Here is a 17,343-nt window from a genome sequence, read left to right as displayed (position 1 = left end):
CTTTTTTGGTCACATCTGGACTGATTATTCTAGATTACCCTCCTTAAAGTCCAGATCTTGCTCCCTGTAACTTTGGTTTGTTTCCGGAAGTAAAAAGACAACTAAAAGGGCTTTGATTTACTAACGAAACTGACCTTTTGATGGTGTGGGACCAAGCGTGTGAATATCTTCCAGAAGAAAAGTGGCAGGGTTGGTTCGATGACTGGTTTCGACGTATGGAAAAGTATATTCACTGCGGTGGAAAGTACTTTGAAAAACTATAAAAGGTTTGTCTGTATTGCAAAAATTTCGTAGCGCCCTATGTAGCTATCTCGTGTTTTTTCAAGGTTGAGCTGAAAAAAGGGTTTTAGATCTGACTAATCACTCTTCTGTGGGAATTTGGCCGTGATAATGAATTTGGATGAACGTAATCGTAAAATCACGTAAGAACCTAACCTGAAAACTCTTGAAGTTAAAACTCCCAAATAAGTATATTTCAAGAGGAAGAAGGTACAAAAACCTTCTTGTCCCTTTTTTTATTCTTATCTTCCCGTTATTTGTTATTTTCAAAGATTATAGACAAGAGGATTGTGAACAAAAAATACGATATTATTTGACTTGGTCATCAGACGACATATTTTTTCAACAAACAATTTTTCAATTCTGACCCTGACAACAATACGATATCCCATTTATCACAGATAATTTAAGTAATTCCAAACTTTATTGGAAGAAAAGTGATTTAGGTATATGTATTAGGTATTGTTGAATCAAAATGCAATATCAAAAGTACAGTCAGTATAATTGGACAAACAAGTTTTTCATATTTGGAGAGTTTTTATTATTGTACGTGGTAACGCAGATACATCAACTGTTTTGACCTAGCCAGCCACGGCATAGTTATCAAAATATTAGAATTACACATATTCTAAAAGAAACGTTTAAAATTACATAATTTTTAACTGTAAACATTTATATTCAATGAAACTTACAAATTTTAATTATAAATCTATAAACGAAGATTAATTAACATTTTCAATCTGCAACATTTACGTAAAATATTTCAAACTTTAAGAGTTTAGAATTTTGAAAATCGAGAATTAAAAATTATGCAAGTTGTAAGTTTGATGGTGCACTTTTACGCAAATAAAAGAATTAATGGAGAAACGGAACTGGAACACTCTTTCTCTCCCATTAACTTTAAAAGATAAATGTAATTTAACCAACTTCCTTTTTACGAAACTCAATACCACCGACTTAACTAGGTTTAAAGGCTCGCTTTCCAACTCTCATATGTTCATGTATTCTCCAGATTTAAATGGATAAGTAATAATCGGTTTTATTTTTTTCCAAGTATGGCCCGCTATTTTTACACCCTCTGCGCCCTCATCTATGGAATCGATTGTTCTAACTGATATGTCTTTAAGGAGAACCGCATTGTTAGAAATTCTGTTCATAGAGTCTTCCGCATATCTATTCAAGTGGTCGATATGCGGTTCAAATAAGGCTGCATGGAAAAGTAAAAAGTGATTGTACAAAACTACAATAAACATTTTTTTAATACAATGGCACCACTATAAAGTAAGAGAAAATTTTTTTGAACTACTTTCCACTTTCCGGCCTGCTTCGTGAACCTAGATTTCCTTTGAAATTCTGAAGGAATTTGAGAATACAGGGCGCTCATTCGCCTAGAAAGTGCGTCTCGCTCTCTTGTACCCAATGTGAAATTTAGGTCTCCCGCTAACCAATACTCTAATAATTGTTTCATTACTCCTAAACAGCAGAGATTCATAAAGTCCAGCACAAAAAAATCATACTAATACCTGGAAAGATTCGCTCTAACGACGACGGTCCGTGATGATGCTCACGTTGTCCTCGATTTCGAAACAAAGTATCAGTTCGCTCTCGTTCATTAATCGAAGGATAAACGGTGGTACGCTCTTCGGAAAATCCTTCGGTTTCACATTTCCTTCATGCCTATTTACCACCGTGACCGAGTGTGTTTTTCAAAAATGATTTTGCAGGCGTGTCTCATATAAATTCTTTCAAGTGAACTTCGAAGCGCCTGTTGGAAATCACGATTCCTTGTCCATGAAGATCGTTAATTTCAATAACGAATTTTTCGAGGTATCCATCAAGATTCGGTTTCGTTTCACCATGAAGACTGGCGATCGGGAAAACGTCGTAGATATCAGGATCGAAGTCAGATTTTTCCGACGTAACACACACTTCGTTGTTATCTAATTTAGTTAGAGACGAACTATAAATGTTAATCATTATATAAAGCTGATTTCCATGCTGCGAATTTGAATTTACGCTGATTTGAAGTGCATTTGCAAGACCAAAATAAACAAATTGGCTCAGGTTTCCCTTTGCGTCTTCCGTATGTACAATATTGTATTTAGAATGTATGGCTTTAACGAATCTTTTTCCAGGCTTAGGCAAAGTTCGCAGCATTCTTTCTCTGAAAATTACTAACAGCTTATCGAGGGCGTCCAGATGTATTTTTTTCTTCGTGGCCCTATCCTTTAACTTCGAGACTTCTATTGGTTCATTTCGAACTAAATTATCGCACATATCCCATCACTTCTTCATGTTCTCTTTCTTTTTCTACATCAAAAAACTCCTTACAACTGGAATCCGCATCTGGATCGTACAGTATAGCGTTAATGATATCTTCTTCGTAAGCTATGGTGTCTTCATATACATTTTCTTCAATACCTTCAATATTTAAAGTTCTTTCCTGAATTAAATTTTATTTTCGACTCGCGTCTTCTTTCTGGAAAAGATATTCATGACTTTGTTCTCCTAGATCGACATTCTGTTCGAAATTTGAATTTTTTTCTTTTGTAACATTTTTTGTCCATTTTAATGAATCCTGGTCATCTGGAAGATTAATAAAATCGTGTAAATTAATACTTCATTTCAATGGCGAATATTTTTGCAGAAACTGAATGTGCGACTTTGTCAGCAGAATCGTTAGAAAGAGCCAACATTTTTTTTCAATTATCCCTCTTTTATTATTTTGGTGTTTCAAACTTGAATGTGGATATTTAAAGGCGTGCTTAAATTTAATCGCTATATTCTTTTTTTCTTAATTTCGAATAATTAATCTAAATTTTTTTTCTTGTTTTGTTACAAATATATAATTTTCTATTTGAGTTCCCTCAATTAGTTTTATGTTCAATAAAATTTATAATCGTCTTAATTATTTTTTCAAACAAAGTTGCATAATTTTTATAGGATATTGTGTACGGGGAGCAGATTCAGGAGTCCAGGTATTTGATAAAGAAAATATAGCTTTTTATTTTGAGAATTTCTTTTTTTCTTGCTGGTTCCTTTTACCTGAATTAATATACAATGATGCGGGTTTTTTTTCCTTCGAGCGTCGTTTTGCCACGTCTCAATTAAAATGAACAATATTCTGAGCTGACATTTTTTGTAGAAAAATTTAAATATTCTCATTATTATGTTCTGCAATTAACTTCTACATATTAAGCTGCTGAAATATAAGGCATTTCAAAAAATGTATCGATTAAAAAATTGTTGGCGAAATATAAGTCAGTCTTTCTGTGACAACTTTTCAAGTTAGGAAGTTCATGATAACTTCAACAAAATTCATAATTTTTTTATCAATTTTATAATAAATATATAAAATTTATCCCGAATTTTTTCGAATTTTTCTGCCGACAAATGCCCGAAAATGCATTTTTTTATTGAATTTGTTTAAAACATTATAGAATTTATCAAATAAGTATAATTGGTAATGAAATTTTCATGAAGATCCTAATTAAAAAGAATCACAACGAAAAAAAAATTTCCATGGTCAGATGCTTGAATAATTCATTTGTTTATTAAATTCGTTTTAAAAGTCATAAAATTTGTTTTATCATCCTGATTGTTGCTAAATTTATTATCAGGAGGCTAATTAAGATTTGAAAGTGAAAAAAAAAGAATTTTTCTGTCGACAGATGCCCCAACAATGCATTTATTTATTAAATTTGTTTACAAAAATCATAAAATTAATCGAAAAATTATGAATACTGCTGAAGTTATCATGAAATTCCTAACTAAAAAAATTTGACATAGACAAAATGAATTTTTCTTTGGACCTGATTACTGCATTTGTTTATTAAATTTGTTTTAAAAAATCATAAAATTGATAAAAAAAATTATGAATTTCGCTGAAGTTATCATAAAGTTCCTGATTGAAAAAGTTGACACAAAAAAAAATAATTTTTCTGTCGACAAATGCCTAGTTACTACACTTGTTCATTAAATTTGTTAATAATATAAACAATTTTAATCTTAGAAGAAAATTTTTAAATGATAATATTGTCTTTATTAAAATTTCTTGTAATATAACTTGAAAAAATGTATAATTATGGAAAATCGTGAAAAACATTTTTCCAACAAATAATTTGTTTACAAACAATTTTTTTGTTTATTTTATAATATTGGAACATCTTTAACTGATGTTACTCTATGCAACTTAGGTGATCTCAACCATTTCACTGTTATTTACGAGCACCTTGAACGTCAAATAACTAGCCATTTTTGATAAAAATTGAAAAATTGAGCGCATTTTGAAAATGTTTGGACAACTTTTTTCTGAATTTGAAAATTGAAATCAACCGAAAATCAAAATTTCAAGTCAAAAAACGCACGATATGAAAAAAGTCAACAGAAGAAAAATATTGCTCTTTATAAGCCCTACAAGATCATCATGACAAATCTTTGGATTTTCTTGAAAAATTGAAAATTCAAATTTTGATTGCACAAAAAATAATAAAAAATTTCATTTTGTGGTCAAACTATGTAGGATACGCAATAAGAAAAATCAACCAAAATTGTTGTCCCAAAGAAGATCTACAACTTCGTTAAGAAGCACTTCTTGATAGGACGCGTACTTTTTGTTTTATTCGTGAAAAATAAGATTGAAAATTAAAAAAAAATGAAAATAACAAAATGTGTGGAAAAACGACGAAAGTTTCGAGAACAAAAAAGATTTAACAAAAACCTGTTCACAAATGTCTGTCGGAAATCCAACGCGCATCGCGAGTGTCACGATGAGAATGTGTACCTTAAAGCCTGCAGAGCTTTAAAGAACGTAATCTTTGACCATAGTTAATTAAGTAGACAATTCAGAATATCAAAACGCATAAAAATACTGCTATCTAAAAGAAATCTTTGTGATAAAGTTTTATTCAAGCATTACCAATGCAAAGAATAAATATCCGATCGCGAAGCGCGAGGTAATTCATTATCGAACGCGAGGCGCGATGCTCAACCGTCGCGTGCTCAAACTAGCGAGCCGCGCGCCCAGCGCGCGACGAGAATGTGTCCGCGGCGCAGGCAAATTTTTTTTTTTTGCGTCGGTTAATATTTGTGGGCTGTACGTTATTTTGAACCAAAAGAATCCTTTTTTTCCCCACTGTGTGGCGGTATGCTCCTTCGCAGGCGCATAAAACGTATCATATTTTTAATTAATTAAGAAAAAATAACAGAGTATTTTCCGAAAAACCCCTGTGTGAGGGATTGTATTCAGCCATCTAGATTATGTGGTTAAAATATGATATCAAAAATTCATAATTGTAGGAGAAAAGTTGTCATTTGTAATACATGGTCTAAAAATCAAGTCTGAGGAAGCGCCTTAAAGGCCATGTTAAAGTGTGTGATTTTGCGTATTCTATTTTTAGACTTTTCGGTATAAAAATTGGCATTTAGAAAATTTTCCAAATCACTTATTTAGGATAATTAAATCAGTCTAGCACTGAATTCCGTTTGAAGAGTGTAAATAAAGTAAATATTAAATTATTATTTGCAAGGTCTCATTTATCTTCGATCAATCATTCAACAACGCATTTATTAAAGCCTCATATTTTATTCTTTGCTCCATGTTCACTTGTCATAGCCACGAACACCCCACACTGTCCCGACAGGTTCAGTATGAAGTAACTCGACATTTTTTTTTATTCGTACTTTCAGTCAAGACCCTTTTATAATTTGTTTGCTGAAATGATTTTTTTATTTCAAAATGTTTTCAATCAAAATATAGGATAACGAATTAAAAAAACTGAATTGTGCAGTCCTAAATGATGAAACTTTTCAAAATAAACGACAACATGCAGAGTAATTGTGATAAAACCGAATTAATTTTCATTGCCAATTCATAAATTTAAAATGAAAAGGACTAAAAATTTTAATTACGCCGGAGGTGAGTACTTACAAAGCAAAATAATCTCTGTAAATTAGTAATTCATCTTTTAATATTAATTCATATATTTTTAGAATCTCGTGGAAAAAGGAAGAGAGCGTGGTACCCACCTTCAAATCTTGTTTCAGATCCGAAAGTTTTAAGTATAGAAAAATCAGAGGAAAAAAATCCAGCAGAAAAAAGATTGACAAATCCATTATATTTATGGCAATATTATTGTTCACACAGTAGCGTGCATGGAATGAAGTACATTTTGGATCCAGAATTGTACACCATTGAAAGAATTATTTGGCTAATTATTGTTTTCGTGTCTGTTTCTTTCACGGCTCAGGTGATTTTTCAACTGGCAACTGAATTCCAAGTATTAAAAACAAAATTTCCATTTTTTCTCTTTGAATTAGAAATAAAAATCGGAATTTCTAATTGGTGGATTTTTAAGGCAGCCCCGACAGTCGTTGTTCTTGAATCCACAAGTTACAAAGTTTCTTCATTACCATTTCCAAGTGTAACAATTTGTCCACGTGACAGAGTCGATTGGAACAAGGCAATGGATTTAGAAAAAGAAATAATTCCATCAAATAATCCAGAAAATATTCAATTATATAGAAAAATAATTACGACTTTATCGAGCATGTCTTTCGCCAGATACGGGGAGATATCTTTTTTAAAAAATATATCTTCTACTGAACTAGGTGGTGAGTTCCAAATCAACATTTTCATTTATTGCTTTTAAATAATTTATTTTAATTTTTGATAAACTGAAAAAATACAGGAAATTGTTTGTAAGGGTTTTCAATCTTTTTGAATATTTCTTTACAATTATTTTTTATAAACAACAGGTTGGCCGTTTCAATCGAAGAAAAAAACTCCCGGGTTTTTCCCGGTTTGCAAACATTTTTCACGATCGATACAATTAAAAAATTCTAACTCTAAACCTAAAAATATTACCATTTAATGTAATAAAAATAAATTACAAATTAAAGCATATGATGTGGAACTCTTGAATATTAAAATTTAAAAATTGAAGTTTAAAAGTTTTTTTCATTATAACATTTTGTATTCAAATGCTAAATAAAAATAAAAAAGTATAAAAGGGAAGATACTAACACTTTTTGATGGACACTTTATTAACGAAATGCAGATAAGCTGCAAAATTTAGAATTTTTAACTTCTGTAAATTATGTGGAGTTCAAAGAATCAGATTTAATTCTACAAATATACATATAAATTATGATTTGCAATGCTCTAAATCAAAGAATTATTTAATGAAATTGAAAATTTTTGAATTATATTATTTTAAGCAATTTTAAGCCATAAAAAGGAAAAATTAAGAAATTAAATTGTTTTAAACTAAACTCTTCTTAAATTAGAAGTTAAGGCAATGTGATGAGTAGTTCACGTGAACAGATTCCTACTTTGCCGACACTTTTTTTTATTTTTCAACTTATTTTCTCTAAGCACTTCTTAGTGCTTCTTATTTGTTGTCCCAAAATTTTTAAATCGATATAGCGCTTCGTGTACAAATCAATTAGGAAATAAAAAAAGTGTCGCTAAGACAGGAATCTGGTCACGTGAACCTCTCGTCACATGGCCTTAAATTACTTTCATCTTAAATAGTTCAAACGTCCTTGAAAATCTTCAACAATTCATTTCAAAATCTTGAAACAAAACTAGAAGTTCTTTTAAATTTTTCCAAATTTAAAATGATTTTTGAAACTTTATCCGAATTTGTATAAATATGTTGTGAAATTATTTTATTTTTTTCTATGAATTTTAGAGAATCCTGCAAAATTAAAAAAATATCCATAAAATCTTTTAGATTTTTTGTTGCTGAGAATTTTGTAAATCTTTAAAAATATTTTCTTAAAATAATTTTTCAAAATAAAAATATTTTAAATTTTCCTAGCAATCGTAAGAAAAATTTTATTTTAAGCCCTTCAGTATACTTAAAAACCTTCTAAATTTTTTGTTTGAAATCTAGAAAAATCTACATTTTGTTTTAAATTATGCTTTGGCTGTTTGGACCTTAATTTCAGTAAGAATAGCCAATTTTTTCTGTACAAAAACTTGATTAAAATGATCTGGAACCATTTTAAATGTTTTAAATTAATTTTGAATCTTCTTAAAAATTTGTAAATATTTTTGGAAATTACTCAACTTTGTTCTGCAAATATTAAGTGTTCAATTGTTATTTAAACACCAAAATTCAACAATTTTATTTACAGGTAACTTATTTTTTTTAAAGAATCAATATTTTGAAATTAATTAGTCAAAAATAGTTTATGAGGTTTCAATCGGACGTTTAGATTTTTTTTTAATGACTGAAGGCTTTCGAATCTAAACAGTTTGATTTTTAAAGATAAAATCTGTAAATTTTTCAATTTTGAACGAATTCAGAATCTTTTTGTCTGATCAATTATTGATTACTTTTTAATTCTTTAGTTTCCAATGCACTTAGAAAATATTTTATTTATTATATTTACAGTTGATAAAATCAAAAAGTTTTTTCTTTAATTTTATACTTCAAATGATTTTACTCTTACTTGCTCATGTCTTCAGGACTGCTTTTTAAAATTTTTCTTCTAAATATTTTTTAAATTCATGGGCAAAAAATAAATTCATTGTCATCTCCCGGTCTTAAAAACTTTTCAGTCATTTCCCTGTTTCCCGGTCTGACGAATTTTAAGAACAATTTGTCCTTAACTTTGAATCTTTCAAAATTAAAAAAACTGAAAACTTTATTTTAAAGTCCTCAGAAATGTACGTTTATTTATTGTTTGTAATTTTTTATTATTTTCGAAATTTTGAAAAAAATTCTAAATTTTTGTAAAAATAATTCAAATTTGTCCTATAGAATTATTTTTAAAAATCTGAAAAATCAACAAACAAAAATGCTTCCAAATATGTTAGAATTTTTTATACTTTCGCAAATATTTTTTATTATTTTGAAATCTGTTAAAATATTATTTTTGAATAAGTGCTATACGAAAGAAATCATTGTAAGTATTCCGAGAAATTTTGAGAACATTTTTTTATTCTCTTGAAACCTATAAAAATTATTAGAAAGTTTTGAAATTTATTCTTGTTAGAAAATTATTTGAAATCTTTTGAAATGTTTCTAAATATTTTCTTGAAATAATTTAAAGGAAAATGTCCTTAAGTTTTCTCTGAAATATTGTTTAAAAATCTTCAAAAATCTGCATTTGGTTTAAAAATGTTCGGTACGGGTAAGTTTCTAGTTACAGGCATTGACAATTATTTATTTTTACCTGGATTTTCGATAATTTCATTCCGCTTGTTTTTTGTTTACACATTATTAAATAATAAATTAAATTAATTGAAATTATAATTTTTAATGTTTTACTTAAAGATGTAAATGTTACGGACATTATGTACAGAGTTGTGCCCAATTGCAAGGATCTATTTTCCTTCTGCTGGTGGCGTTACTACACTCAGAATTGTTGCCAAATTTTTGATCTACAAAAAACAGAATATGGATTTTGTTATTCATTTAATTCGCGAACTTCTGAAACTTCGAGTATCAGTTCACATGGTTTAAGAAGAACTTCTGGATATGGTGACAGAAGTGGTCTGAAATTTACAGTTCGTGTGGGGAACATCACGTCACCACCTTTAAGTATTTATTTTTTATTCATAATATTTTCTGTTTGAAGAAAAGCCCTAACTTAAGGCCATGTAATACTTACCCGATTCCTATTTTTCTGACATTTTTTTGAGTAAAAACTAGCGTCCACATAAATTAAGGTATCGAGTTAAAATTTTGGACAGTTAAATAAAATGCACCAAGAAATTAAAGTTCCATTTGTGTTTTTGTTTTGAAAAACAAAAGTAAAAAATATCAAAACTCTAACCAGAATTAGAAGAAAAACATATTGCTTAGGACTAGTACCTCCATTTTGTTATAGTTGTGATGTGTGGCACAAAACACGTGACAAAATGTGCCGTAAACAGAAATTTTATTTTGTAAGACATTTTGGAAAAAATAACAAATTCTTCATAAATAAACCTCAGAATTTCCATTTTTTTTATCAAAACAAAGCTTTCACTGGCAAGCAACAAAAACGAACAAGAGTTTTCCGTAAACATAAACTTTATTGTGTATTAATTTTGTGAAAAAACGCAATTTAAAAATAATATTCAGAACATTCATTTCGTTTTTGTTGGAGGAAAAAATAATCGTAAAAGTGAAAACTTGAACCAGAATTTAAAAAAAACTTGTTTAGGGCCAGCACCTACATTTTTTTCAGTTATGCTAACAGAAAAACTCTAATCCTACATTTCTGTTCTTTTTTCAGAAACACAAAACCAGCGCTGAATTATGTCGCGAATTATCTATCGATAGTAAAAAAAAAATTTAGCCAGAAATTAAATAAATAAAACTTTATTGGGGCCAGCACCTCCATTTTTCATAAGAACGTTGTACTCCGTAGCACCAAAAATAAACAAAATGTACCTTAAACCGAAATTTTACTTTGTGACACATTCTAGAAAAAAATAACAAAAAACTCAGCAACTTAATTTTTTTTATAAAAACAAAATTTTTTTATGGATAGCCCTAAAAACGAACAAGAATGTGCCGTAAACAGAAACTTTATTTTGTGAATAATTTTGAGAAAAAAAAACACTTTAAAAAAAACTCTGAACCGCCATTTCGTTTTTTTTTTTTGGGAAAAACAAAACTCGAAAAAATCAAAACTTGAGCCAGAATTTAAAAAAAACTTTCACAGGGCTATCACCTTCATTTTTTTAAGGTTATGCTGTGTGGCACAAAACACGTACAAAAACGTGCCAATAAAACAAGTTTTATTTTGCGAGCTATTTTAGAAAAAACCCCAATTCTTCACGAAAAAACTCAGCTCCTTTATTTCGTTTTTGAAGAAACACAAAAAGTGTTCTGGATTTCGCCGCAAAACAATTTGAGCCAGCAATACAAAAAAGCTTTTTTAGGATCAGTACATTCAGTTGTTTGTTTAAAAAAAATTATTTTAGGTAGCACGAAAATCGGACGAGAAAGTGCCGTGAACAGAAAATTTATTTTGTGAGTCATTTTAGAGAAAAAAACACCATTCTGCTACAAAAAACTCCGCAACTCCATTTTTATATAAAAACAAAATTTCTGATCGGTAACATTAAAAAAAACAAGAATGTGACGTAAACGGAAACTTTATTTTGCGAATCATTTTGGAAAAACGCAATTTAAATCGAAAATTAAGCCAGAATTAAAAAAAAACTTTCTTTAGGGTCACCGTTTTCATTTTTTCTAAGTTGTGCACACAAAAACGTGCCGTAAGAAGAATCTTTAGTTTTTTAACAATTTCAGAAAAAAAAGAATTCTTCAACAAAAAAAACTTAGAACCTTTATATCGTTTTTTTTTATTTGGAAAAGAAAATTCGAAAAAATGAAAACTTGAGCCAGAATTTAAAAAAAAAATCGGTTAAGGCTGTTTTTCTTACGTTTTTCAAACAGAAATTTTATTTTGTGAATAATAATTATGTGAATGCCTTTAGAAGAAAAGTTCTTGCTCAAATTTTAATTTTTGTCGAAAAATTCCAGATAACATCCTGGAACTACAAAAAAATTATTTTTAAAAAATTTGTTAATTTTTTTATTTCCAAACAATTAGGACTACACGATCGTTCCTTACAGCCTTTTATATACACTACATGACCTTAATGCATTTTTTTAGATAATGTCAAGAAAGTCGCTAATCAGGCAAATGTGTCAAAAAAGGAAAAGGAAAGATGGCAAGGTACAACTTACTTTATTGCTTATGGAATTTTTAATAAAAAAATTCGCTGAAATTTTTTATGCAGATTTAAATCGAGGTGCAACGATTCTCATAAACCACCCGGAAGTCTGGCCTAGTTCAGGTCAAGCGATTGCATCTGGAATGTCGATTAGTGTGAATATAAAGTGCACTTCCGGCTATGCTACGCAGGATGTTTTAAATTTGAGCCCTGATAAAATTCCTTGTCGATATAGAAACATTGATGAGGAGACTGAGTACAACCAAGAAACTTGCATATCTAAATGTAGACGTATGCATGTCAAAAAACACTGCAATTGTAACCCTTCTTACTTTTTTCCAAAAAGTAAAGAAAATTCTCATTTTTTGTATTTAAGAAATTTTAAATCAGTTTAACTTGATTTTTCAAGAAGTTGAGAAACAATTATTTTTCGCCTTAAGCGTATTCGGATATGAATTTTTATTTTTAAATGGCTGAAATAAGGTTATTTAATAAATAGAAAAAATGATCGGTCTTATCATTTAACTGAATGGCTTTCAAAAAATAAAAATTTTTTTAATAAAATTTTTTCAAAGGAAGATATTTTCCTTGACTCCGCTGAGAATCGAAACACAGAACTTCCGATTGCCGGTCGGGTATTTTTCCCTTAAGCTACTAGGGAGATGGAAAGAAGAATCATTTTTCAGAAATACACGCATTATTATGCTCGGTATTATAAGTAAAAAATTTTAAGGAATCTTTGTTATCATCAAAGATTAACAGTATTTCTTAACGTCTTTACATGCTAGATGGAGCTTTAAAATTAAATTTTTTTAAATTAAATTTTGTTTGAAAAAAAAGAACTTTTCCTTGACTCCGCTGGGAATCGATCCACAGAATTTAAGATTGCTGGTTGGTTGTTTTTCTTTGATAAATTTGACCTGTAACACCTAACATAATGATTTGTGTATTTCAGAAAAAGGATTCTTTTTTCCACCTCTATAGTAGCTTGAGGGAAAACCACGTGACCAACAATCAGATCTTCGGCCACCATGTAGTCTAAAAAGACGTTAAGATTTTCTTTTTTTCTCTAATGATAATACAGATTCCTTGAAAAATGAGAAATAATATAAAAATTTAATTATGGAGAAGAAAAATTTTTTTAAATGCCCTCGGTCAGCAGACATCTTGAATTTCTTCCGCCCAGTCTGAAATATCTAATGATATTAAGGTTAAAGCGCGAAATTTAAATTTCAATACTTTTTTCTTTAGTTTAAAAAATAGATTCCGTATTTTCTATTCCTATTTTTAGGCTTTTAAATATTGAATCAAACTTTTTATTTAAATAAATTTTGTTTATAGCAGAGGCAATAGAATGTAAGGTGAAGGATTTTGTCTGCTTAATAGAACACAATGGTAAAAATTATGAGAAGTATCAAATCTTTTCCAGGATTTGTTGAGAAATTATTATGAACTTTTTTTTATCATAGAAATTTTTACAAATTACACAATACCTGGAAATACTCAACATATTGAAAAAGACGAGCCAGTCATGTCTTGCGATTGTCCACCGGCCTGTAATTTTTCTAAATATGAATCTAATGTAGTGGCAATACCAATTGATAAAAAAGAAGATATTGTGCTGGATGTCCATTTTGAGGGACCAGCTAGCATACGTTACAGAATGCATGTTGTTGTCACAGGACTAAATTTATTAGGTATTTAAAATATTTTATCATTTTAAAATAATATTTGTTAGTAATCTAATCTGTTATTTATTAGCAATTTTTAAAATATTACAATTTATATTTCGCCATATAACATTAGAGGTTATGTTTAAGTATTCCATTGATATATTGGCGGGAAATTCAAATTAAAATTTCAGTTTCATTCGGCGGAATTTTTAGTTTGTTTCTCGGTGGGTCGATACTGAGTCTACTTGAAATAATATACACATTTTTAGTTGGAGCATTTAGTCTATTTTACATGTGCATGAGAGCAAAAAGGAAAAAAATTATGGATTCAAGAACTGCAACTTCGGAACCTCAAATTTATCATACTGACTTTCCTCCAGTAAGGTCCCTGATATTGTACAGTACTGACACTTCAGATAGACGATTTTAATTAATGAAAATAAAAAATATTCAAGTATAGAGAAAAAAATGTATGAATAAAGTTGTATTTTATTTCGTAATAAGTTTTCATCAGAGAAATACAGAGTTTATCTGTAACCATACCCTTTCCTTTGCATTATTTATTTGAAAAATATTAAGTTTTGTGTCTAACAATAAAAGAAAAATTTTTTTAATGGTCGGTGCCTTTTTTAGCAACAACCTTTCCAGTCGATTGAAAGAAGAAATTCAAAAAGGTTCAATTATTTTACAATTAGATATTTATCTATCGGAGAAAACACAAGAATATAAATATAAATACTATATTAAATATAAATGTAAATAAATATAAATATAAATATAAATATAAAAAATAAAAATATTATATTTTCCTAAAATAACCAACTTACGATAAAAACGCCTTATGCTTCAAATTCTGTAGACTTTTTTTGAAATTAAAGAATATTTGATCAGCAGCATCAATTTTAGACGATAAGAAATGACTAATTGATTCAAAAATTATAAAAATCAATCAAGTTTTTTCTTAAATAAAAAATTCGTTTCTTTTAAGAGAATATTATTCATTATTGGATAAAAAAGCAACTGTTTGGTTAAAAATTAAACTATTTGGTTTAAGAGTCATACTTTTTGGTTAAACGTTCTACTGTTTTGATAAATACTCAACTCTTTCGTAGAAAATTTACTTTTTGTTTAACATTTATGTTTTGATCTTCAAAAATGAGCAGAAATCTTTTCGGGATGAAAGTTGAACTTTCTTTAAAAAATGTCCAGTTTTTATCAAAAATTCTTCTGTTTTAGTACAAACGCCATATTTCTTGGATAAAAGTGTAAATATTTAGTAGAGAATTCAACTAACATGTTCGGAATTCATTGTTTCGGTTGAAAAAACTCGTATTTTTTAATTGAAGATGCACTTTTTTGTGGAAACTTATTTCTTGCTTAAAATTTAATATTTTAATTATAAAAAGTCAAGTGAAATCTTTTTAAATAGAAAAATGAACTATTTGTTTAAAATTTATCATTTTCATTTCAAAATTCACCTGTATGAGTAAAAACTTCATTTTTTATGACAATGCAACTTTTTGGTTAAAAAATATTCTTCTTTACTTGAGTATTTACCTGGTTTGTTCGAAAGATTCGGTTGAATCACTTTAATTAAAAAAGCTTTTTTCGTTGGTGAAGGTTTCAATTTTTATTTACAAATTTATCAAACATTAATTTTTGGTATGAAAAGATTATGTGTTTGGTAGAAAATTTAACTTTTTAGTTGAAAATCTCCCTTTTTTGCTAAAAAATCGTCTTTGTACGAAATTTCATTTTTGTTTTTGGTAAAAATGCATATATCGTGAAAAATTAATTTGTTGCTGAAAATTTACCTGAAATCTTTTTTGAATGCATTTTGTTTTTTTAATAAAAATTTATCTGTGTTAAGAAAAAAATTTTGGGGGTAAAAATTCAACTATTTCGTAGCAACTTATTTTTTGTTCATAATTTCATAATTTAATTGTGGAAGGGCAACTGAAATATTTTTTTTACAGAAAACGGAACTATTGTTTGAAAATGTATCCTTGGCATTTAAAAATTCATCTCTTTTCATGAAAATTTTATTTTTGTATGAAAATGCAAAAACAATATAATAAAGAAGAAATTTCTTCTTGAGATTATTATTGTTAATATTACGAACAAATTTTATCAATAATACGTTAATCAGGCATTTTTTGACAGAAAACTTCGTTTTTCTCGATGTCATTTTTTTAATTAGGAACTTTATGCTAATTTTAGAAAACTTTATAAATTGTTGATATACCTTATGATTTTTTTTAAACAAATTCAATAAACAAATGAATAGATAAGGAATTTTTCAAACTAATTTTTTTATGAAAACTTCTTTAATTAGGAACTTCACGTTTAATTGAAATGTTTATCGTAATTTCAAGAAAATTCATAATTATCTGATGAATTTCACATATTTGTTTAAACAAATTAAATAAACAATGAATGATCTCGAAGCTTCAGCCTTATTAAAAGAATTAAAGTGATAAAGAAATTAAACTCAAAGGACTGAGATTAGGAAAAAACTTTTCCGTCAAAAAATGCTTAAATAATGCATATGCTTATTAAATTTGTTTGAACCATCATAGAATTTATCAACTTATTATAAGTGTCACTAAAATTATCACCAAGTTCACAATTAAAAAGACTGCCCTAAAAAAAAAACAAATTTTTCTGTCCACAGATGCTCGAATAATGCATTTGTTTGTTAAATTCTTTTAAAAAAATTATAAAATTTATCAACTTATCATGAATGTTGCTGCAATTTTCCTTAACTTCCCAAATAAAGGGACAAGCATTAAAGAAAACCTCATTTTTCTGCCGACAAATGCCCGAAGAATTCATTTGTTAGTAGTAAGGAACACCAGCCGCATACCCCCACTCCTCGGCCGTCTGTCTAGACCGGCGGCCTTCCCCCTCCACTACGTCGCGAGGTCATTGACCCCTGGTGTTTGTCTGGGCCTCGACTCGCTGTTTACTCGTGATTAGTTAAAGTTTAGGAATAGAAGATAAGGAATAGATAAATAATAGATGAATTTTCCTGGAAGAGTATACTGATGCATGGTTGAAGGAGTTTCGTAGACTGTATGGCGCTATATTTAAAGGTTTACTTATGGTTTCTTAAACTCTAGAATAGTGATTAAAAAATAATTAACTTATATGATTCTATTTTAATGATTTCAATTAGAAAACAAAAAGTAAGATGTAAATTAAATATAAAAACTCTTTATCGAAAGCTGAATGGCACCTGGGTGAGGTGTCTAGAACGGTGAATCTGGGATACCGGGCGACCTCTCAGAGTAAGCAGTCTTATCCTTGCATGCGGGGCTCAACAAGGATGGACGAACCCCTTTCCCTAGCTTCTCGTGGGAACAACAATGACAACACCAAATATAGTTGTAGCAAGTGCGGTTCAAAGCAACAGAACGCGCAGGGCTCCCGACAATGAGTCGGCCAACAATGCCGACCAATCTAGAGTTGGGGGAGCCAATGATAATGGATTCAATGCGATGGATCGGCGGGATCTCGTGACCTTTGGGTGTGTATAATGCAGCAGTACTGGGCAAGACAGTACGCGTCCCGCATTCAATGTGTGATTGACTACATCACATTTGGCAGGAATTTTACCGCCAAGGTTCGAAAGTTCGCCCGCGAACTCCGGACCCGTTATCACACACTTAACAAGTCAAAGCTGCTGACCATCAGGCAGCATAT

At 29.3% G+C, this 17,343-nt stretch overlaps 1 protein-coding gene across 1 annotated transcript in view; it reads left to right on the top strand.

Moving 5' to 3' along the window:
• Positions 1–6,162: 6,162 nt before the first annotated feature.
• The window catches only part of LOC117177449 (pickpocket protein 19-like), a 25,285-nt gene continuing 14,104 nt past the window's right edge, over positions 6,163–17,343 (top strand). Inside the window, exons 1-10 of the mRNA XM_033368148.1 lie at positions 6,163–6,196; positions 6,271–6,557; positions 6,636–6,740; positions 6,969–6,978; positions 9,567–9,833; positions 11,905–11,967; positions 12,032–12,310; positions 13,307–13,360; positions 13,435–13,662; positions 13,830–14,017. Of these exons, the coding sequence (XP_033224039.1) occupies positions 6,163–6,196; positions 6,271–6,557; positions 6,636–6,740; positions 6,969–6,978; positions 9,567–9,833; positions 11,905–11,967; positions 12,032–12,310; positions 13,307–13,360; positions 13,435–13,662; positions 13,830–14,017 (1,515 nt within the window). The remainder of the gene's footprint in view (positions 6,197–6,270; positions 6,558–6,635; positions 6,741–6,968; positions 6,979–9,566; positions 9,834–11,904; positions 11,968–12,031; positions 12,311–13,306; positions 13,361–13,434; positions 13,663–13,829; positions 14,018–17,343) is intronic.

Source organism: Belonocnema kinseyi, chromosome 1, assembly GCF_010883055.1.
Source record: "Belonocnema kinseyi isolate 2016_QV_RU_SX_M_011 chromosome 1, B_treatae_v1, whole genome shotgun sequence".
NCBI lineage: Eukaryota > Metazoa > Arthropoda > Insecta > Hymenoptera > Cynipidae > Belonocnema > Belonocnema kinseyi.
The sequence above is the reverse complement of the archived record's forward strand: the minus strand, read 5'-3'. Positions and strand labels throughout refer to the sequence as shown.